General features: G+C 62.9%; 2 protein-coding genes across 2 annotated transcripts; both read left to right on the forward strand.

The window, feature by feature from the left end:
• Positions 1 to 353: 353 nt before the first annotated feature.
• On the forward strand, positions 354 to 11,927 carry WDR18 (WD repeat domain 18). Its single transcript, XM_005234994.4, has 10 exons — positions 354 to 603; positions 2,083 to 2,193; positions 3,940 to 4,073; positions 4,642 to 4,783; positions 5,403 to 5,546; positions 5,773 to 5,837; positions 5,952 to 6,076; positions 9,485 to 9,651; positions 10,928 to 10,996; positions 11,284 to 11,927. Exons 1-10 carry the CDS (start codon positions 394 to 396, stop codon positions 11,413 to 11,415), a joined length of 1,299 nt encoding a protein of 432 aa, XP_005235051.1. The 5' UTR covers positions 354 to 393; the 3' UTR covers positions 11,416 to 11,927.
• A 2,339-nt stretch (positions 11,928 to 14,266) lies between these two features.
• Positions 14,267 to 20,919, forward strand: GRIN3B (glutamate ionotropic receptor NMDA type subunit 3B). Its single transcript, XM_055805913.1, has 9 exons — positions 14,267 to 14,725; positions 16,202 to 16,800; positions 17,258 to 18,308; positions 19,085 to 19,230; positions 19,414 to 19,529; positions 19,753 to 19,904; positions 19,997 to 20,161; positions 20,368 to 20,435; positions 20,551 to 20,919. The coding sequence occupies exons 1-9, from the start codon at positions 14,267 to 14,269 to the stop codon at positions 20,879 to 20,881; spliced, it is 3,087 nt and encodes a 1,028-aa protein (XP_055661888.1). The 3' UTR covers positions 20,882 to 20,919.
• Positions 20,920 to 21,499: the final 580 nt, after the last annotated feature.

Genomic DNA, 21,499 nt, shown 5'->3' on the forward strand with positions numbered 1-21,499 from the left:
CCCATGATGTGCCCATAGGACTAAGGGGTGTCCATGGGGTCCCTATGGGCCCCCCATGATGTACCCATAGGGTTGAGGGGCGTCCATGGGGTCTCTAAATGGCTATGGGGTCCCCAGAGGGCTGGGGGGTGCCCATGGGGTCCCTATAGGGTGTTCACAAGGCAGGGGGGCGCGCAAGGCTCGGGGGCTCCCAGGTCCCCCATCCCGGGCCGGGCCGGGGCGGGCCCTGCTGAGCTTCCTGCCGCGTGCGGGCGCCGCGGCAGCTCCCGCCCCGCGCAGCCGCGCGGCCCCGGCGGCGCCGCTCCTGGTTGGCCGCCGGCAGGCCGCGGGGCGGGGGGAGGGCGGCGCTCTAGGCGGCCGCCGCGCTCTCTCTGGCCCTGGCGGACCGCGAAGATGGCGGCGCCCATGGAGGTGGCGCTGGTGTCGGACGCCGCCGGGCCGCTCTGCAACTGCTCTGTCTGGGAGCTGCACTCGGGCTCCGCTCTGCCCGGCTACCGCGGCGGCAACAGTGGGCCGCGAGGGCTGGCGCTGCTGGGCGGCGAGCACCTGCTGGGGGCCCAGCTCGGCAAGAGCTACATCAACGTCTGGGAGCTCCAGAGGAAGGTACCGGCGCGGCGGGCGGGCCCGGGAGGCCGCGGCTCGGGGGGCGGCACCGCGCCCCGCGGAGGGGCCCCTCGTCCCTCTGGGGATGCGCCAGGGCCCCCTCTCGGGAGACTCCCCGTCTCTGTGGTGAGGGCCCCTCTCTCCGTAGGGACCCCCCCCCTCGGCCCCTCTCTCCGTAGGGACCACCCCCCCCCCGTGGCCCCTTTGTCCGTAGAGACCCCCACCTCTATGGTCAGACCCCTAGGCCTCCCCTCCCTCCGTAACGACCCCCATCACCACAGGCAGATGCTTGACATCCTTCTCTCTGCAGGGAGTCCCCAGTGATGCCCCTGAACCCCCCATCTCTGGAGGGATCTGCCCGCAGCCCCCTCCCCACCTTGCCCCCAATCCCTGGGGGTCATGGATCCCACAATGCTGGCTCCCTTCCTGAGGGTCCTGGCCGATCACATGGAAACATCCAGGAAGAGTCTTCTCTGCGGGGGGAATCGGCTGTTGGGCTCCTCTCTGGGCCGGTGTCTCCCCAGCTCCCCTTCCCGAGGCTGGAAAGGAGCGTCACGGCTCCCAGGGCTGCCCAGACAGGTGACTGTCCCCATCGAGGGAGAGCCCGGGAGGTTGTGGGCATCCTGTGGTGGGGACCTGCCTCACCTGAAGCCTCCCATCGCCTCTGCTCTCTGCACCTTCCAGCCAAAAAATGGAAGGCTAAATGCAGCCGGACAAACCTCACCTGTCCCTACAGAGCTGTACTCCTCCTTCCTCCTGCTAGCTGCGCCCCGCTTGTGTTTAAACTGGGGTAGGGCAGTAGCAAATACAGCTGTAATCTTGCCATTCCCTGTTTTTCCCCTCAGTGTTGCTGCAGAGAGCAGCCCGTCAGTTTTGGCACACGCAGCCCCTTCGCTGCCACAGCTTGGGGTCTGCTTTTTCCACTTCCCCCAAGCTGAGAGGAGCTGCTCTCAGACCTGCTGCATGTTCTCCCAGGCTGGGAGCTCCTGTCGTCGTCTTTTTTATTTTTTGTTACTGTTATTTAGTTGTAACCTTCTGAGCCTGTTGTCTGCTGAATCTCTGGGGTTCCTTAGCTGTGGAGTGTAACTGCATCCAGACCCCTTGCCTTTCAGTACCCCTCCTGCTGCGTGTTGCTGGAGCTTTGTGCTTGGAGGAGGGTGGAGGGGAATTTACCTTTTCCCTGGGGGGCTCAACATGAAACAACTGCAACAAAACCAGGAAAATGCAGAGCAATTCGATGCGATTCGCACGTGTGGACAGTGTTCTCCATTTTCCTCTTGGGCATTGAGTCTCCAAACCGCGGCGGTGCTGATGTGGGTTGAGGACACGGCTCAAACACAGGCAGCTGCAGCGCATCAGACACTGCCTGAGCTGCCTCTTCTACCACGGGCCAATCTTAACTGAACCAAGGTCTTGTTTGTCTCTCCCTCCCGTACTCCGGCCCGTACTGAATGGCCACTGTGTTCTTTCTGCCCCCAGGACCAGCTCCAGCAGAAGATCATATGCCCTGGCCCAGTGACCTGCCTGACGGCTTCTCCCAATGGGCTCTACATCTTGGCGGGGGTTGCTGAGAGCATCTACCTGTGGGAGGTGAGGGGGCTGCCGGCTGGCATGGGCGATGGGGATGTGCAGATTCGCATCCCACACAACACAGCAAGTGCCTCTGTCCTCTCAGGTGCCAGTAAATCCACGTTATCCGGCCTCCACAGTGGAGCGAAGGCTTCTCTGTGTCACATACCTTACAGCTGTCCTGGAGTCCACATTGCCTTGAGGGGTTGGGGCCAGCTGCTCGGTAGCCTCTGTGGGTGTGCAGACTGTGGGGCAGCTTGTCAAGCAGGAGGGGAAGAAATTGTGGTGGGAGGTGCTGGGTGCTGCTGAGTCTGTTCTTTCCTTCTCTTTCCAAGCTGCTACAGATGCCTCGGGGGTCAGGTGTTGCTCCCTCAGAGCAAAAACACAGGACCTAGTTTTCCTGTAGCACTTCTTCCACATTTTAGCCTAATATTTGTGTGTGACTTGTGATCTGGATGTCTGCAGAGACTGTCGTGCTCTGGTCATCGTCCTTCTATTTTTAATTAATTGTGTATTCACGTGGGGATTACACTGCATCTAAGCACTTCAAGCAAATAAAAGAACAAGCTTGTTCTGAGCCCTGGGATTAAACACCGAGATGCCTAACCTGGAAAGCTCTCCGTGCTGGGGGATGTTCCTGAGCCTTGTTATGTGGGCGGCTCTATCTTAATTCATCAGGTTTTTCTTTTAAAAACGTGCTTGTGACACTGTTGGGGGAAAAAAAAGCCCTCACAAGGAAGGCTGGGCTGAGACTGCAGCAAGTGGGAGTTACTGACTCGTGATGCTCTGAGCTCGTCCCTGCTCTGCTTCATCTGCAGAATGTGGCCCTTTCTGTCTGTCCCCAGCTACCTGTGAAAACGTTTCTGAGCGTCTGCCTGGAGTGAGTGACGGCACTGTCCTTCTGGCAGAGGGAGCAGGCTCGCTGGGGGGGGCTGCGTGGAAACGACCGTGAAGCTGGAGCTGGGCCCAGGAGCCCTAGTTTTGTGCCTTCTCTGTTGAAACCACTTGTTCTCCTCTGAATTGCAGTTTGGTTTTATTTTTCAGGTGTAACTCAGAAAACAAGAGGGAGTTGATTCTGTTCTTTTAATATGGGCTTCCCTCGCTGCCTCCTTAGTTCCCTCCCCATCTGCAGCGTTGCCTTTTAACAAGAAAACCTTTAGGTTTAGGGAACTCCTTGTCCACCCTAAAGCCTTTGTTGGCCCGAGGCCACGCAGCCGTGCTGAGGTGCAACAACCCCTGGGGTGGCACGCAGCCTCCTGTGGCTTTCGTAACTTCTGCAGCCATCTCGTTAGCTGTTGTGGGAGGTTGGAAGAAGCCATCAAAGTCATATTAACGGTAAATAGGAAATCTTTACTGCGCTTTTGTGTGTTGACTGGAGAAGTGGCGCTGGCGTCACTAGGTTCCAGGTGGGCAGGACCTCTTCAAACTGTCTTCTGCTGTATTTACCTTCGGTCCTAAGCATACGTGGTTGTACTGGGTGCACCTTGGTTGTGTCATTTGCTGTCAATGAGGTGCTGAGGGGCTCGCGTTGGTGATGCAGCCTTCCCTTTTCACTCTGCTTTCTGCCTCCGCTCACCACCCTGCTCTGTACGGCACCGCAGTGCAGGGATTCTCCACTCTGCTCGCGCCTGGCACAGCAACGCCCAGCTGGGGACAGAGCTGCAGGTGCTGCTGCACCCACAACCGATGAGGGCAGGCTGCTGGCTTATTCTGGGGCAGCTCAGGGCTTCTTTCTTTAATATTCTCCCACCCTTTCCCTTGCTCCAGGTCTCCAACGGGAACCTCCTAGCCATCCTGAACCGACACTACCAGGACCTCACATGCCTCTGCTTTACTGATGACAGCAGCCACTTTCTCTCAGGGGCGAAGGACTGCCTGGCTCTGGTGTGGAACCTTTACAGGTAACGGTGGATGGTGGGGAGGTCTGGGCCCATTTGTACAGGGGACAGGGAGCATCTGGGTGAGGAATATTAGAACAAGAGATCAGCCACCGTTTCCTGGAGGCGGAATCAGCTCTAACTAAGCCTGCGCATCTAAGCTGCTCATAAAGCTTGCTGGTGATGATGAGTCTGTGCCCTCCTTAGGTGGCTGTTCCACTGCTGTCATCCTCGCTGCTGGAGAGGTTTTTCCTGGTGTCTCATCTGAGTTTCCTAATCTGTGGCATATGGCTCTGACTTCTTTTCCCTGCTTGACACAGAGTAGATTGCGCCCTTTCCCTGCTAATGGCAGCTGAGGTCTCTGTCCCCTCTGGGATGGGGAGCTCAGCAGTGGCCCTCGTCCTCGGTATCGCGTGTACTGTGGTTGCTGATGGCTTCTCTGTCCTGCTTGGTCCTTGCAGCCAGGAGAGCCATCCCAGAGGGAGCAGAGCCTTGGCCCGCTCTCCTCACAGCCGCTTGCTTTGCTCTGGCATCCCCAGTGTTGCTCTTGCTAATGTGCTGTGCCAATCCGTGTCTCTGTTCTCCCCTACAGTGTGCTGCAGGCAGAGCCCTCCCAGATCCCCGACCCTCGCCACGTGTGGTCCCGACACAGCCTCCCCATCACGGACTTGTGCTGTGGCTTTGGAGGGCCCTTGGCACGAGCTGCCACAGCCTCCCTTGACCAGACAGCAAAGGTAAGGCTCAGCTCCATCCCACCAAACAGGACTCCCAGCGGTGCACAGGCCCCACAGGGTTAAAAAAGAGTTTCTGCTGGGCTGCAGCAAAGCTGTCAGAGGGTTGCAGTGACTGAATTTCTTGGCTGTCTCTGTGATGACTCAGAGCTGCCAGACCTAATGGGCTTTGCCTCTCCAAACACCAGCAGTTTCTCTGCACCTGCCCTCGGGCTGAGCCTCTGCATGCTTTGCAGTCCCTCTGCTCCTGGGAAATGTTGGGGTCAGCTCCTCTCATTCCCCTCGATGATGTCCTTTAGCCTCGAAGGGAAGGGAGCAGAGCGGCCTGGAGCACGAAGCCAGGAGCCCACAGCCTGCTGCTGGGGCCCTGCAGGGAGGGGGCTGCCCTGTGGGGCAGGACAGGCATGGGGTGGGAGGGTTAAGGGGCATTTTGGAGCTGCCAGGGAAACTTGTCTCACAGTCACCAAGAGGCTGGTCCTGGGTTCTGTTTCTCCATCCACAGCAAGGAGAGGCTGCTGGTTCATGCTGCCAGCTTGTCACTGCAAGCACACGAGCAGCAGCATGTCCTTCCAATCCTGCCATTAATGTCTAAGTCCCTAATTCTCCTGTACCCTCACTCCAGCTCTGGGAAATCTCATCCGGGGAGCTCCTGCTTTCTGTCCTCTTCGATGTGGGGATCATGGCTGTGACTCTTGACCTCTCAGAGTATCACATGTTCTGCGGCGGCATGGACGGATCCATCTTCCAGGTTGACCTCTGTGCCTGGGTGAGTGCGTGGGGCTGCAGATCTGCTTGGTGCTGCTCTTGATGTGGCACCCTGAGCCACTGTCACCTCCCCGCCTATGTGACTGGTGTGACCTGCCAGGACATGGGGGGGCCTGGGTTTCCCTGTACCTCCTCTGCCCCCTCCAGACACAGTGATGAACCTGCTGGCTTTGGTCTTCCTGAATTTTAACCGCTCACTCCCTTCCTTCCTTCCTTCATTTCTGCAGCCGGTCCAGAGAGACCGGACCTTCCAGACAGAGCGGGAGAACGGGAAGGTCTTCAAAGGACACAGGTGAGGGACCAAACATACCTGCCAAACACTTCATTGCCCCCGTCTGCCCACCCCCACCAGCTTCTGTCAGTTCTTGGGTCATCCTGAGTTTAAACATCCTCTTCCCCATTCCAGGAACCAGGTGACGTGTCTGTCTGTCTCCACGGATGGCAGCCTGCTGCTTTCCGGCTCACACGATGAAACAGTCCGGCTGTGGGACATCCAGAGCAAGCAGTGCCTGAAGACGATGAATCACAAAGGTAGGCATGCCTTTATCTCTGGGATCCTTTCCTCCTCAATTGCCAAAGGCCACTGCTGTCTCACTTCTGCTGTTCTGATACTGCCCTGGGCACTTCAGGCATTTCTCTGCTACTTGCTTCACACCTCCAGGAGGGGTAGAGGCATCAGAGGGACGCCTCAGCTGCCTGGAGTGATGTTTTGACCTTGTCCATGTCTGTTAACAACCCCCTGTGCACTGTCAGGCAGTGAGTCATAGATTTCACCCTGTCAGTGAGGACATCCAGGATCTTCCTCCTTGTTTTCCAAAGGGAGCAGTTGCCCCACATGCACCCCAGTGCCTGGGGAGGCTGTGAGAAGAGGAGCGTGGAGCAGAGACTGTCTCTGTGACCCCGGCAACGAGCACCCGTGAGCTCATTAGGCCTGAAGTGAATCCGATATAGGCAGTCGTCTGGGATTTCAGTCTAATGGCTCCGATAAAGCGTGCAAACAAACCTTTACAGGCTCGGATCAGCAATTAGGTGCCTCAGAGCAATGGATGATTTAGCCCTCCTGTTGTGTTTGAGCTGCTGCTAGCTGGGGATTTCTTACATGACTGTGGCAGTCTTCAGTCTCTTAACCCCGCTCTCGCTGGTGGGGCTGGCGGCGCTGCTCTGCGGGTGCTGCTAAACCCTCCCAGAAGGTGACGGTGGTGAAAGTCAGACCCTGTTCCTCTGTGCTTCTGAACAGAGGTGGGCAAGCTGCTGCCTCAGCGTCAGGGCAGTCGCTGAAAGCCAGGCTGCCTGCAGACCCTTCTTCCTTCCCTTTTGCTGCCAAGGACCGTTTCTAATGGGGACCTACTGCAGCGCCCATCCAGCCTTGCTCCACTAGCATTAGAAGGGTGAAAGCAGATAAAATCTGAGCTGTGTGAGTCACTGGGGTGGGGGGGCAAGCTTTCGCTGCAAGCCAGGCATTAAAACCCTCCTCCTTGAGGCTGCAGGGGAGTGCAGATGGACCCAGGCTCTTCCATGAGGGGCTGGACCAGGCTGACCGTGCCACTGGGTGCTGGGGCCATCGGGTGTGGGTGCTTTGGCTGGCTTGCTTCTTCCTGCAAGGCGGGATTTGGCTTCCCTGGCAGCCCTAGCACTGCTGCTGTGCCCTTAGTCTGAGCCTGGGAGCAGGGTGGGAGCTGTACTGTGGATCGGGAGCTGCCATCCAGGGGAGCCCACCACCAGAGAGCCGCACGTAGGTGGAGGGTCCCCCCACAGAGTGCAGGCTTCCTGCGTCGGGAGCTCTGCGGCCCTTCTGCCCCAGTGCTGCCTCTCCTCGGCTTAGTGGGGCAGCGAGTTCCCTGCGGTGCTGGTCTCCAGCCGGTCCCCCTCTCTCCCCATGGCCTTTCTCGCCGCCTGTCCAAGCAGTGACGTGAGCCTCCCAGCAAGGTCTGTTCCCTGCTGCTGCCCTGCTCGCCCCTCTGGTGCACTCCCCGAGTCTTTCCCTTCCCAAGGCAGAGATGACACAGGCTTTTCTGCCATGACTGACGTGACAGCAACCTCCGGCCTGGCGAGCTCAGGAGGGCAAAGTCCCTCTGCTTGCAGGGCAGAGCGGGTAGCTGGGGGCAAGGCAGAAACCGCTGCCCCCCCCGGCATGATGGTGCTGCAAATAGATCGGAGGGGCTGGACTGTGGCTCAGGGCTCGAGAGGAGCGTAGCTGTGCAGGCAGGACAGACGCAAGGGCTTCTCCAGCAAGGTTTGCTTGTCCTTGATGGGGATGGACAGTGGTGGCAGAGCACTGACAGGTGGGTGGACTTTGAGAAATCGGGCTGCTGCTCTTGGGGAACGAGCTGTGGCTGTACTGGGCAAGGCAGGGCTGCTCAGTAACCCAGCATGGCTGGCGCCGTTCTGAGGACAAGCAGACCTCTGGGATGAAGCTGTGAACCAGCACTCCCCAGTTCTCTTGCCAGCACTGCCCCCAAATCCCTCCGGGCCTCGGTTCCCATCCTGTCGCGCAAGCGCCATCCTTTTCTCTGCAAACACGGCGTGGCACAAATGATCCCCGAGGGCTCGTTCATTCAGGGCCACCCTGGGGATGCTCCAGCCTGTCTGTCCTGCTGGCAGCTGCCGGTGTTGGAAGCCGGGTTAGTTATTCTCCCCCAGCTGAGTTCCAGTCCCCCTGCCCACGCTGGCCAAATGTCACCCACTGTTTGCTGCCCAAGGCATCGTGACAAGGTGGGCTTGCGTGGGACTTGGATCTGCACTAGGGCCCGTGAACATGTGGTGGGGTCTGTGTCTGGATAGGGATCAGATCTGGGGGTCTGCGGGCTAGTTCGTGAGATTTTCTCCTCTCTACCTTTCTTGTCCATACCTCTCTTGTCCGTTCCTTTCAAATTGCTCCTCAAATTGTCGGTGAACCAGCAGCGGTAATCTCACTAATGGATACTTTCATAAGAAGCAGCAAATGTCTTTAGGGGCGGAACAAGAGTAAAGTAAATGGTTTGTTACAGCAAAGTGTTGGCAAAGAGCAGGTTTGGGGCAGCCCGGGACTGCTGGCAGAGCAGCTGCTGGACCGAGCGTTTGGTTTGCCAGTGGGATCCAGGCTTTGGAGCAGACTGGTTTGTCTGGAGCGGGAGATGATGGTGAGGGAGCCCTCACCGCATCAGAGGTGCTTTTCTCCGTCTGGGTCTGGTCTGCAGAGACTGAAAGCCTCGGGTGGCTCCGAGCCCCTCTGCCCACCCCTCCCCCAGGCGCCCTCCCCCACCCTGCACCTTTCCCCGCTGCCTTTGGCAGGGACACTGGGCGGGCGCTGCAGCAGCCTGCCTCCGCTCAGGTGCATCTGGATCCTTTTAACCTTTCCCTTCATTCTGTCGAGTTCAGCCAGGGAGAGATGGATGGCTGGGGATTTATTAGTGGTGACCGAGCTGTTCTGCTCGCACACAAGCCCGTTGGCTGTTGGAGGTGCGCTGCAGGCAGTGTGGGGGGCTTCGTGGGGCTGGGGGGGTCACTGTGTCTGATGGGGAGAGGTTTGGGGCGTGGGGGGCAGCAGTGGGAGTCTGCATAGCGAGCACGAGCTTGGAAAGGGGAGGTGGAGGGGGCTGCTGACAGAAAGCAGCAGCCTGTGTGGGTAAATGCAATAATTAAAGCATTCATTAGCTCTGCCAAATGAGAGTGTGTGATAGATCATTGCAGGAGACAGCTGCAAGAGTGGCAGCGGCTGATGGATTACTGGCTCTGCGGAGGATGGCCGAGCCACCCTGCTCCTCCCCATGCTGCCTGCTGGCCCCGGGGTGCAGAGCCCCCCCCATCCCCACTGCCAAGGACAGGGAGAGGGGCTCTGCCTCTTCCCAGGTGCCGGGGAGGAAGGCACGAGTCCTGGCAGCTGCCCACGCCGCAGGTCGTGCTCTCTGCCGAGGCGCCAGGCGAAAGGCAGACATGTCCCCTCCTGTTGTCCCATCCCAGGTCCGGTTACAAATGCCTTCATAGTGCTGGCCCCAGCCAACATGTTCAACCCGGACGGGAAGCCCAGCGTGCCTCTCCCCAAATTCAGCAAACACCTCCACGGCACCGAGAGCAACGACGAGCAGGGGAGCGAGGGAGTGACGCTGCGCCTCGGGCTCCACCAGCAGGTACTGGGAACCAGCTGGGGAGGGGGAGATGGAGGTCGGGCAGGGGATCTGTGCTGGGCGGTGTGAAACTTCTCCTCCAGCCAGAGCAGCGGCGGTGACTGCTCTGTGCTGCTGCACTGCTGATAGGCAGCAGCTCCACGGCCTGTTCTGATCTTCCCCCGTGGTGCTGAACTTCCCCAAGTGCTGCTTTTTAAAGCACTGGAAGTGCCCAGTTAACTGCTGGGTGGTGGGAGACTTATGGGCAGGCCGGGCAGGGAGCAGGCAGGGAGCGGGCAGGCTGTTCCTCTCATGTGTGGCTGGGAAAGAAGAACCTCTGGACCAAGGTCTCCAGCTGGTGCAGTCGTGGGGGGGGTGTCTGGAGGTCGCTGGAGCTCTGCAGCTCTGCCCTGCCCAAAGTCCTGCCTCCTGTCAGAAGCCCCCCACGCGGCGTCTTTGCCCCTTTCTGCCAGAGGCTGTTCCCCCTCCATGAACGCCTCTCTCCAGCATGGTGAAACCCATTCCTCCTCCCTCGTGCTCCCCACGCCATCCTGGCTGCCGCAGTCATTTGTCCTCCCAGCCCTGTGCCGCAGCATGAGGCTCTGCTGTCCCACCGCTGCTGTCCCTCGGTCCCAGCGTGGCTGTCCCCAGGCAGGGGGTTATCCTGCACCATCAGGACCACAGGCTCGCTGTCTGCCACGCTGGTCCTTCCCCTGGCCTCTCTGCCGGCGGTCGCAGAGCTTCTCGCCTCTGTCCGTGGCTGTCCCCGGGCGAGTGACAGTCGTGCCACGGCTGATGGATGAGCTCCGTGTTGGGGAGGTGGCAGCTGGTCCAGGAGGGGCTGTTTGCCCGCTGCTCGGCGGGGAGGACACATGCCAGTGGTGCAGGGCCGGCTCAGGAGCTGCTTTGGAAATGTCGGTCCTGCCGTCGGTCGAGGCTGCCCCGCTCGCAGCACACGGCTGGGGACAGCAGCCTGTGGTGTGGCAAACCCAGCGCTTCCCCCTGCCCGTGGGGAGCTGGCAGGGAGGTTTGGCAGACCCCTGCCCAAGGCCCTCTCGAGGGGGCTGCTTTGGGACCCCTGTCTGTGCCCAGTCCTGCACACAGGCCTTCCCTTTGGAAGGGGCGTGCAGCTCCAGCCAGGCTCTGCTGGTGCCATGGGGTGGGCTGTGTCCCGCTGGAGGTGTCTGCTTTGTCCCATGGGGCTGGGCTTCTTTGCCTGCTCCAGTGGAGAGCCCTCCCCAGGGGTGTTGGGAGAGGGCCTGGGTCTTCTGTATCAGTCAGTCCTGTCTGGTCCCTGCAGGAGTCTGGGGAGAGCTACCTGGAGAAGGCTGAGAAGATGTACGCGCAGATGTACTCAACAAGGGAAAAGGTGAGAGCTGCTCTGAGACAGGGGAATCGTGTCCTCCTGGTACAGACCCCTTGCGGGGTCCTCTCTTCAGCTGAACCGGTTCTTGGAGCCCTGTGCGAGTTGGGGGACCGGGTGGAACGAGCACTGGAAGTTGCTGACGGTGTAGGCGGGAGGGGCTGTGCTTTGAGCGGGAGATGGAAGAGGGAGAGGATGAAAGGGTTTGGGATTTGCTGCTCTTGGGGGAGCACCTGCCTCTGGTTGCCGGAGTGGGGTGCCTGACGCTTTTCTGCTGTGTTTTTCTGTCACAGAACCTGGTGGGAGACCAGGAGCATCTGACGATCCAGGTGAGCGAGCTGGAAGAGGAGGTGAGCACCCTCCGGAAAATCAACAAGAACCTCTTTGACTTCTCTGCTCGCATCATCACCAAACCAGCCAAATGAAGAGGCACCCCCTGCCCTCGCACCCCTCTGCCTCTCCCTGCCCAGCTCCTGGGGAAGAACCAGCCCGCCCTTGGGCACCTGCACACGCAGACGTGCAAACACGCCTGGCTCACGCCTGGCTCGCGTCCTCGCCAGCACCTGGCACGTGGCACACGCCGGAGCATTTGCCTGCTTGGTCTGGCGTCCGTTCGATGACGTGGGACTGAGACAAGCGCGAGGGCTGCAGGGCTGCTGCGTGCGGGACAAGACGGGGACCGTTTTCACCCCGATTCGCTGCTCGGTGCTGGCGGGGGCAGACTCGGAGCGGCCGGCTGCGGGAGGAGCGGCACCAGCTCCCAGGGAGGGGTTCAGGACGCAGCTCCTGCTCTTTCCCCAGCTCTTCCCTTGGCCCTTTTTTTTGTTTCTTTTCATTACTTGACCCTGCAGTGCAGACAGAAAAGTGGTTTTTCTCTTAATACCGGTTTGAGATTGGATTTTGGAGACCCCCTTCCCGCCCATCCCACCCTGGGAAACACTGCTCGTTATCACCGGACCCCTTGCAGCTGGGATCCCGCCGTGGGCTTGTTCTGCTCTTGTGACAGTGGGGGCTGAGCAGCTCCTGCTCCTGGGGTGCACCCAGGGGCGGTGTCGGTGCTGCTTGGGGACAGGTGGGGGGTCCTGGGGGTACCGAGCCTGAAGATGGGACTCCCACACCACCCCATCCATCCTCCTGGTCCAGCAGGCAGGGGGCTGTCCCCAGGCTCAGGGTGTGGGTGGTGGTTTTGGGGTGCGGGACTGACTCCTTCGGGGAGGGGTGGGGGGGGCCAGCAAGGTGCTATTTCCAGTCTCATAAGTTGACGATTTATATATATTTGGATCCAGCTACTTTGTTTTCACGGTGTTCTGGGGAATGGGCCTTTTGTATTGTCACGAGCATGGCAGCGGGGGTTGTGGGTTTTGTTTAGGTTTATTTTTTACATAAAAGATTTGTTTTTTATAGTGAAAGATGCCTGAGTGTTGCTTTTTTTTTTTTTGGCCTTTTTTTTTTTTTTTTTTTTTTTTCTTTCACCCACCCTGCTGGTGGCCAGGGATCTCAATCACCCACCACTGCATCCCCGGCAGGGCTGCCAGCAGGGAAGTGATTTCTTGGCTGGGATGCACTACTGGGCTGGCTTTGCCCCATGGGTCCCTCCATGTCCCCACTGAGGCTTCGCCTCCTGGCCCACGGGGATGGAGGAGGGTGCCCTGGACCTCCGGGACCATGGCCATCCCCGTGCGCACCCACCGCACCGGCCTGTTTAATACACCAGAAGTAAGCACAGCTGATTTAAAGTGCACTTTAATAACACGAGCATCCGCGCAGACCAGGCTCCTGCCAGCTTGCTTAGGTAATGCTTTTAGCTTAATAAGCAGCGTTTCGCTCGTCTTTTGCTCCCCACCTTCCCCCTGACAGTTTGGATCAATGTTAATTGGCAGCATTAGGGACCGTCAGCCCGAGCCAGGGGCTGCTTGGTGGCGGGGGCTGTGGTGGGAGCGTGTCCCAGCTGCGGGGAGAGCCCCCAGCCCCCCCCGCAGGGTGGCAGCTTGCACCCTGCCAAGCCCAGAGCCCAGCGCGCCCTCCCAGTTGTCCCATGCTCTCTCCCAGTCGTCCCTGTCCCCAGTGGGATTTGTGTTGGGGCAGAGCAGGAGAGAGGACGGGGCTTCCCTGCGAGCCCCCTCCTGTGCCGCACCAGGGGAGGGGCTGGGGGCTGGGGGGGCTACTTCATGCCAGGAGTCCATTGCCCCCCGCTCCCACCTCTGCCTGCAGCAGTGGGTGCTGTGCCGCGGTTATCCCTGGGGGAAGGGGCTGCCTGGGGCCCTGTGGTCAGGATCCTGCTCTGGGGGGACCAGCACCCCCTGACTCAGGGCCGCCAGCACTCCCCGTGCCCTGGCAGGATTTGCTCTGATGGCCCCCCACCCCCGGGCCCATCTCCGCAAGGGGAATTCATTAGCTATGACTCATTAAATTTGTCTAGTGATCAATATTTTTGCCAGCTGCTGTTTGGCTCCAGTTCCTCGCTTTCCTTTCCTTATTAATTTATCAGGGGCTCTCTGCCTCCCCGGGAGCTGCCGTTTGCGCTCGCGGTGCGCGGAGCCCCTGGGCTCTGCCGTGCCTCAGTTTCCCTGCTGGAGGGGGGGGGGGATGCCCCCGCGCTCCCTGCGGAGGGAGGCTGCCGAGCTGCGGCGTGTTTGCCCCTTCCCCACGCAGCGGGACGGGCCCCAGGCCCCCCCCGTTTGAGGCCGGGGCTCTGCGTGGGGAGGGATGGAGGGGTCTGGCTGGGTCTTTAACGGGGCGGGGGTGTGTGTGTGAAACGGTTTTTCCGGGGTTTCCGGCTCCGGGCCCGGCTCAGCAACCGGCCTGGGGGTCTTCTCCCAGCCCGGGCGGTGGGGAGCGCCGCGGGGGGAGGAGGAGGGGGAGGAGGAGGAAGGTCACGGTGGTCCAAGGGCAGCCCGGACCACCCGGGAGCCGCGGGGGCTCCTGTGCCGGGGCACCCAGCGCTCCCCCCGGCGGGACCCCGCGGTCGCAGCCCTCGCACGGCAGCACCGGGCGGGGGGGGACCCCGCTTTGCTGCGGGGGGGCGGGGGTGGGGGGGGCGCCACGCGGGGGCGGGGGCGAGTGCCCGTCGGGCGGGCGGGGCGGCTGCGCGGGCCGTGCCCGGCGTGACCCACCGCGCACCGGGGCTGCGGGGCCGCACCGGCCGCACAGGGGGCTGCGGAGCCCGCCGGGAGGGTCCGCACCGGGGGGTGCTGCCGGGCCGCCCCAGCCCGCCCCCGCCCGCCCCGGGCCGCCCCCGCCCCCGGCCCGCCCCGGCGGGGCGCAGAGCGGGGGCGCATGGCGGGGCTGCGGGCGCTGTGGCTGCTGGCGGCGGCGCTGGGGGCGGCGGGGGGACACCCGCATCCCTGCCGCGTCCCGGGCCCCGCCGGCCCCGCCGTGCGCCTGGGGGCTCTGCTGCCGCCCGCCGCCCCCGCCCGCCTCCGCGCCGCGCTGCTGAGAGCCGCCGGCCCCGGGGGCGGCACCGGGGGCAGCCCCGGGGGGGCGCCCGGCCCCGGGGGGGCGGCGCTGCCCCACAACCTCAGCCTGGAGGTGGTGGCCGGAGCCCCGGCGGCGCGGGACCCCGGCTCGCTGGCGCGGTGGCTGTGCGGGGCGCTGGCGGGGCGCGGCGTGGCCGCCGTCCTGGCTCTGCCCCGCTCCCGGCGGGAGCTGCTCCAGCTCGACTTCCTCGCCGCCGCCCTGCAGGTCCCCTTCGTCAGCCTCCTGGACAGCCGCGGGCCCCTGCCCTTCCGAGCGCAGGTAACACCCGCACCGGGGCACCCGCCGCCGGGACGCAGCTCTCCGGTCCCTGCTCCGGACCCTGCTCCCGTCCCTGCTCCCGTCCCTGCTCCGGACCCTGCTCCGGACCCTGCTCCCGTCCCTGCTCCGGTCCCTGCTCCGGTCCCTGCTCCGGACCCTGCTCCGGTCCCTGCTCCGGACCCTGCTCCGGACCCTGCTCCGGTCCCTGCTCCGGTCCCTGCTCCCGTCCCTGCTCCCGTCCCTGCTCCCGTCCCTGCTCCCGTCCCTGCTCCATCCCTGCTCCTATCCCGATCCTCATCCCGGCTCCAGTCCCGCGGGTCCTCCTCCCGGCTCCTATGCCGATCCCGATCCCGGCTCTATCCCAGCCCCTCATCCTTGCCGCATCCCAGCTCCATCCCGGCTCTGTCCTGGCTCCATCCCCGCTCCCATCTCAGTCCCATCCAACCCTCATTCCCACCTCCACCCCGGCTCTATCGTGACCCCCTCTCGGGTCTATCCCAGCCTCATCCCGGGCCTCATCCTGGCTCTGTCCTGGTCCCCACCGCAGCTCTGTCCCAGCCCCCTCCTGGCCCCCATTCCAGCCTCCATCCCAGCTCTAGCCTGGCTCCGTCTCAGCTCTGTCCCAGCCCCCACCTCATCTCTCTCCTGGCCCCCTGCCCGGCTCTATCCCAGCCCCATCCCAGCTCCCGCTCCCGGGGCCGTGTCCTGGTGCTGGATCCCCGCAGTGCCCTGCGCCGCCCGGTTCAGCCCCGCTGCCCCGGGAGTGACGTCTGTGTGTGCTGGCACGGTGTCTTGCAGCACAAACCCTGCCGAGCCGAGTCCCGTCCCAGCCCTGTGACCTTGGGACTGGATTTGTCCCTCTCCCCTCTGCTGGTTCCTTCTGGGGACAGACCACCTCCCCGTGGGGCCGTTTTGCATTTGGGCCTCTCTGCGCTGACCCCGAGCCGCTCCTGGGCAGGAGGGACTCCTTTCCTGGCATGTGGCAGGACCGTGGTCACCCCTGTCCCACCAGCCTCTCCTGGGGACACCCGGGCAGATGCCCCCAGGCCACGCTGCCCTCCACGCTGCTCATCTGCTGCCTGGCCTGCAGCATGTCCTAGGAGCGTTCCGGCTGCTGGGGGCTGGGCTGGGCTGCGGCATGGGCAGCGCCTGGCCGGGAGTGTGGGAGACCCTTGTGTGGGCAAGGGGATGCGTGACACGCTGCTTGGGTGGTGGTGAACCCTCGTGCCCACCCAGCTGGGGGTCCCACGGGGGTCTCATCCCTGTGCTCTCCCTCTGGTCCCTGGGCATCCCTCCGGCTCCTGGGTGGGTGCGTGGCCAGCACGGGGCAGGGGGAACCATCTACCCTGGCTGGGATGGGGCAGGGAGTGTGAGGTGGCTCCAGGGTGGGGGGGACTGTGTCTGGTGCTGCCTCTGGGCTCTCCCCACGGGCAGGAGCAGGGCAAGGGGACAGCCACAACCCCTGTGTGTCGGCAGAGCCCTTTCCACTTCCACATGAACCGGCAGAGCTCGCTGGAGATGCTGGTGGATGTGCTGGTGAGCATCTTGCAGGCCAACAACTGGCAAGAGACCAACCTGGTGCTTTGCCACCCATGGGACATCTCCAGCTTCCTCGGCCTCTGGGCCCGCCGCTCCCAGCTCTTCCTCCGCACCATCCTGGACCTTGGCTACCTGGATGAGGCCGGGGCCACCCACTACCTCCGGCAGCACGGGGAGCGCTTCAGGGCTCTCTCCAGCCCCGTGCTGGTGCTCGGCTGCGACCTGCGGCGCGCTCGGCTCATCTTCCAGGCGGCCGAGGAGTCGGGGCTGCTGCTGCAGGAGCTTCACTGGCTGCTGGGCTCCCCGCTCAGTGCTGGCGAGCTGCAGACCGAGGGGTTGCCCCTGGGGCTACTGGCCTACGGGGAGGTCAACCGGCCGCCGCTGGAGCTCTTCATCCAGGACCTGGTGGAGCTGGTGTCCCGGGCCATCGCCAGCGCCGCCCGCGTCCGCCCTGACCTGGCTCTGCTGCAGACGATGGTGAACTGCAATGACAGGCACCGGGTGCGCGGCGAGTCCTCGGGGCTCTTCCTCTCCCGGTAAGGGAGGTGCTGTGGGTGCCCCTTCCCCCTGCCCCAGCTCCATCGTGCCTCGTCCCTGGGGTGGAGCAAGGGCAGAGCTGGGGGAACGCAGGGCTCAGTGCCCATCGCGCTCCCCAGCGTGTGCAGCTGCAGCCGTGGGGCTCAGCTCCCCCCTGGTGCCCGCTGCCCCCACCCTGGGACATGATTTATGCTGGATGCGCAGGGGGACACTTGTCACTTCAGATCTCCCTAATGCTGCCCGGGCACGGTTGCTCTATAAATATTAATAACGCTTGGCCTTGCCAGCACAGCGAGCTGCAGGGCAGCGGAGCCGGATCCTGCTGCTCCTCCCTGCCCTTGTCAGTGCCCGAGCTGGGCACATCCTGCTCCCGGCCCCAAGCCCCCTCCCTCGCTCCCCCCGGCTGCGGCTGAAGAGCCGGGGATGCTGGAGCCATGGCACCTTCCCTCCTGCCAGGTTCCTGGCCAACACGTCCTTCCACGGCCGGACGGGGCCCGTGCGTGTGGAGAACGCGACGCTGGTGCGGCCGGAGCAGCAGTACCGCGCCTGGAGCCTGCAGCGGGACTCGCGGGGGGACCCCACCTGGGTGACGGTGGGCACCTGGCGGCACGGCAAGCTGGAGCTGGAGGAGGGCACGTGGCAGAGTCACCGCCAGCGCAAGAGCCCCGGCGAGGGGGCTGGGGGGGCCCGCATGAGGCTGCGGGTGGTGACGCTGGTGGAGCACCCCTTCGTCTTCACCAGGGAGGCAGATGACGATGGGAGCTGCCCGGCTGGGCAGCTCTGCCTGGACCCCGGCACCAATGACTCTGCTGTGCTGGACACCCTCTTTGAGGAGCTGGGTGCCGACAACGGCTCGGTGCCGCGGGCGTACAAGAAGTGCTGCTACGGGTACTGCATCGACCTGCTGGAGAAGCTGGCTGAGGACATGTCCTTTGACTTTGAGCTCTACATTGTGGGTGATGGGAAATATGGGGCCTGGAAGAATGGGCGCTGGACGGGGCTGGTGGGGGACCTGCTCAGCGGCACGGCCCACATGGCCGTCACCTCCTTCAGCATCAACTCGGCGCGGAGCAAAGTCATCGATTTCACCAGCCCCTTTTTCTCCACCAGCCTGGGCATCCTGGTGAGGACCAAGGACACAGCGTCGCCTATCGGGGCCTTCATGTGGCCCTTGCACTGGACCATGTGGGTGGGCATCTTTGTGGCCCTGCACATGACGGCACTCTTCCTCACCCTGTACGAGTGGAAGAGCCCCTATGGCATGACCCCCCATGGCCGCAACCGCATGAAGATCTTCTCCTACTCCTCAGCCCTCAACCTCTGCTACGCCATCCTCTTTGGGCGCACCGTGTCCAGCAAGACGCCCAAGTGCTGCACTGGCCGCTTCCTCATGAACCTCTGGGCCATCTTCTGCCTCCTGGTGCTCTCCAGCTACACGGCCAACCTGGCGGCTGTCATGGTGGGGGATAAGACCTTTGAGGAGCTCTCGGGCATCCATGACCCAAAGGTAGGAGCATGTCCAGGATGCTTCAGATAGGGTGAGACAGGGCTGAGGTCCAGGGAGGGATGGGTGGTGGTGGTCTGTCCTTGTCAAATCATGGAATCACTGAAGTTGGAAAAGACCTTTGAGATCATAAAGTCCAACTGTTAACCCAGGACTGCCAAGTCCATCACTAAACCATGTTCCTGAGCACCGCATCTATGTGGTTTTTAAATACCCCCAGGGATGGTGACTCCACCATCTCCCCAGGCACCCTGTGCTGGTGCTTGACTACCCTTTTGGCGAAGAAATTTTTCCTGCTATCCAATCTGAACCTCCCCTGGCACAACTTGAGGCCATTTCCTCTTGTCTTATCGCTGGTCACTTGGGAGAAGAGGAGAAGAGACCAGCCCCCACCTGCCTCCAACCTCCTTTCTTGTTGCACCTTCCCTGCTGGGATGAGCGTGGAAGGTCTCCCCAGCCCGGTGCAGCACAGCCCCTCCCAAGGCAGTTGGGGGTCTTCCCAGCCCACCCCCCCACCCCCTCCCAGAAGCTTTGTGTTCCCAGACCTCGGTGTTTAATCCTGGTCTCATCTCCAGGGTGCAGGGCAAGTGGGCTGGGTACAAGCTGAGCCTGGTGGAGTGGGGTGGGGGGTCTTTGCCAGACACCCCCGAGAGCTGTCGCATCTCCCTGGGCTGCCCAGACCCCCCCTGCCTGCAGGGGCTGAGGGCTTGGGGACATGTCCCCAGGGAGCTGGGGGCTGTTCCTGCCGGGGGTACTGATGCTCTGGTGCCTCCTTCCAGCTGCATCACCCCTCGCAGGGCTTCCGCTTTGGCACGGTGTGGGAGAGCAGCGCCGAGGAGTACATCAAGAAGAGCTTCCCCGAGATGCACGAGTACATGCGACGCTACAACGTCCCCACCACCCCCGCCGGTGTCACCATGCTCAAGTGAGCGGCAGGGACAACATGGGGGGGGGTCCCATCCTTTTACCCCCCATGGGCAGGTTTTGCCCCATCCCTGCAGCCTGTCCCTCCTGCCCCCCACCCCAGGGAGGGGTTCCGGGTTGGAGGGACCCTGGGGAAGTGGGGGAGCAGCCCCCTCCCTGAGGGTCCCCCCCCATGTTGGTGCAGGACGGAGCCCCCCAAGCTCAACGCCTTCATCATGGACAAGTCGCTGCTGGACTACGAGGTCTCGATCGACTCCGACTGCAAACTGCTCACTGTGGGCAAACCCTTCGCCATTGAAGGTTTGGGGAGGGGGGCTGCAGGGGGGCGGGGGGAGTCCGTGTGTGAGTGTGTGTGTGTGCGTGTGTGCGTGTACACGTGTGTGCTTGGGCTGCAGCTTGGCCGGGGCTGTGGGCATGCAGGGTGGGGAGGGTGCCCGCTCCACGGTGGGGGCTGGGGGCTGTGCTCCCCCCCGGCCCCAGCGCTGTCTCTCTTGCCCCCCCCCCTGCCCCCCGCTGGGGCCAGGCTATGGCATTGGCCTCCCCCAGAACTCGCCGCTGACCTCCAACATCTCCAAGTTCATCAGCCGCTACAAGTCAGCCGGGTTCATCGACCTCCTGCACGACAAGTGGTACAAGATGGTGCCATGCGGCAAGCGCGTCTTCGCCGTCACGGAGGTGCAGGCGGCCGGGCCCTTGGCTCGGGGGGGGACACTGGGTCTCTGACACCCCCCCCACCAGCCCAGCCAATGCCCCCACTCCCCCTGCAGACCCTGCAGATGGGCATCTACCACTTCTCGGGCCTCTTTGTGCTGCTCTGCATCGGGCTCAGTGGCTCCCTGCTCACCTCGCTGGGCGAGCACGTCTTCTACCGCCTCGTCCTGCCCCGCATCAAGCGCAAGAAGAAATTCAACTACTGGCTGCACACGAGCCAGGTGGGGCTGGTGGGAACGGGCTCAGCACCCGAGAGACCCCCCCCACCCCCCTGCACCCCCCTGCTGCTGCTCCTTCTTCCCTTGCATAACCTCTGCCCTCCTCCAGCCCTGGCCCCTCATGCCCCAGTTAATCCCTGAACCCTCACCCCCCCGGCTGACCCCCCCGACCATCACCCTGCAGCTCCCTCTTCCCCTGTTCCCCACAGAAAATCCACCGGGCGCTGAACATGGGCACGGAGGAGCAGAAAAGCCAGCAGCTGAGTTCGGCGCAGAGGTACAGCCGTGGCTGCAGCTCTCCCCCTCCTCTTCCTCCTCCTCCCCGTGGGCACCCACCGGCTCGGGGGGGCCATGGGGGGCCCTCGCAGCAGCCAACCCTTGTGCCCCCCCAGGTGCACCCTCCAGCCGCCGCAGGCACCAGCGGCAGGGCAGCCCTGGAGCACCCTGCGGAAGGAGGCACGGCGGGTGCGCTTCCAGCTGGACAAAGCCCCCCCTGAGGGTGAGGGGTCCCTGTGGCACCCCAGGAACGGGCGGGCGCCACGGCCCCCGGACAGGGCGGCCAGCGAGAGCGAGCTCCGGGAGCTGGAGGACAAGATCCAGGAGATGCGGGAGCAGCTGCGGGTGGCCCTGGTGAGGAAGAGTGAGCTGGTGGCCGTGCTGGGCACGGCAAAGAGCGGCCGCCTGCTGCCCACCCAGTCGGAGGAGCCCCAGGAGGAGAGGTGATGTGGGGTGGGGGGGCCAGGGCAGGCAGCCCCCTGAACACCCCAGGTCGGGCTGGGGGGCAGTGAGCCGGGGAGGGCAGCCCACCCCCACGCCCTTGGCTCAGAGCAGAGATGAGGGGTGGGAGAAGGGCCTGTGGGGTGCGGGATGGAGCGGGGAGCTCCTGGGGCTCCTCATCTCCCTCCCGTGGGACACAGGGGACGAAACTGCAGCCAGCAACCTTGGGGAGGGGGTTGATTTTGGGAGGGGGGTGATTTTGGGGAGGCAGCGGGTGGAGAACCAGGGCAGACCCTTCAGCCATGCTGCATTTTTAATACATGTAAATAAAGATGATGGAGAAAAAAGAAAGGCTGCCTTTTCTCCTCCAGCCTAAATGCAGCAACGCTTGGGGTGGGGGTAACCCTTCCCCTCCCCGCTCCGCAGGCCCAGCTCAGCCCCACCGCAGGACAGCTGTGCTTAGGAGGAGGAGGAGGAGGAAGGTGAGTAGCCTGTGTCCCGCAGCGTGCTGCCAGGCCAAGACCCAAACTGCCCTCTGGGAGAGCCAGCGCCAGGGCAGCAAAGGGGCTGAGCTCCCGAGCCACCTCAGAGCAGAAACGGAGCCTTCCTCGGGCAGACAGTGGG

The sequence above is a fragment of the Falco peregrinus genome, chromosome 5 (assembly GCF_023634155.1).
Source record: "Falco peregrinus isolate bFalPer1 chromosome 5, bFalPer1.pri, whole genome shotgun sequence".
Lineage (NCBI taxonomy): Eukaryota > Metazoa > Chordata > Aves > Falconiformes > Falconidae > Falco > Falco peregrinus.

Coding starts and splice junctions, on each gene's coding strand:
- WDR18 (XM_005234994.4), top strand. CDS start 394: ATGGCGGCGCCCATGGAGGTGGCGCTGGTGTCGGACGCCGCCGGGCCG. Junction 4,074..4,641: donor CTGGTGTGGAACCTTTACAG/GTAACGGTGGAT, acceptor TCTCCCCTACAG/TGTGCTGCAGGCAGAGCCCT. Junction 5,547..5,772: donor AGGTTGACCTCTGTGCCTGG/GTGAGTGCGTGG, acceptor TCATTTCTGCAG/CCGGTCCAGAGAGACCGGAC.
- GRIN3B (XM_055805913.1), top strand. CDS start 14,267: ATGGCGGGGCTGCGGGCGCTGTGGCTGCTGGCGGCGGCGCTGGGGGCG. Junction 16,801..17,257: donor TCGGGGCTCTTCCTCTCCCG/GTAAGGGAGGTG, acceptor CCCTCCTGCCAG/GTTCCTGGCCAACACGTCCT. Junction 19,905..19,996: donor GCGTCTTCGCCGTCACGGAG/GTGCAGGCGGCC, acceptor CTCCCCCTGCAG/ACCCTGCAGATGGGCATCTA.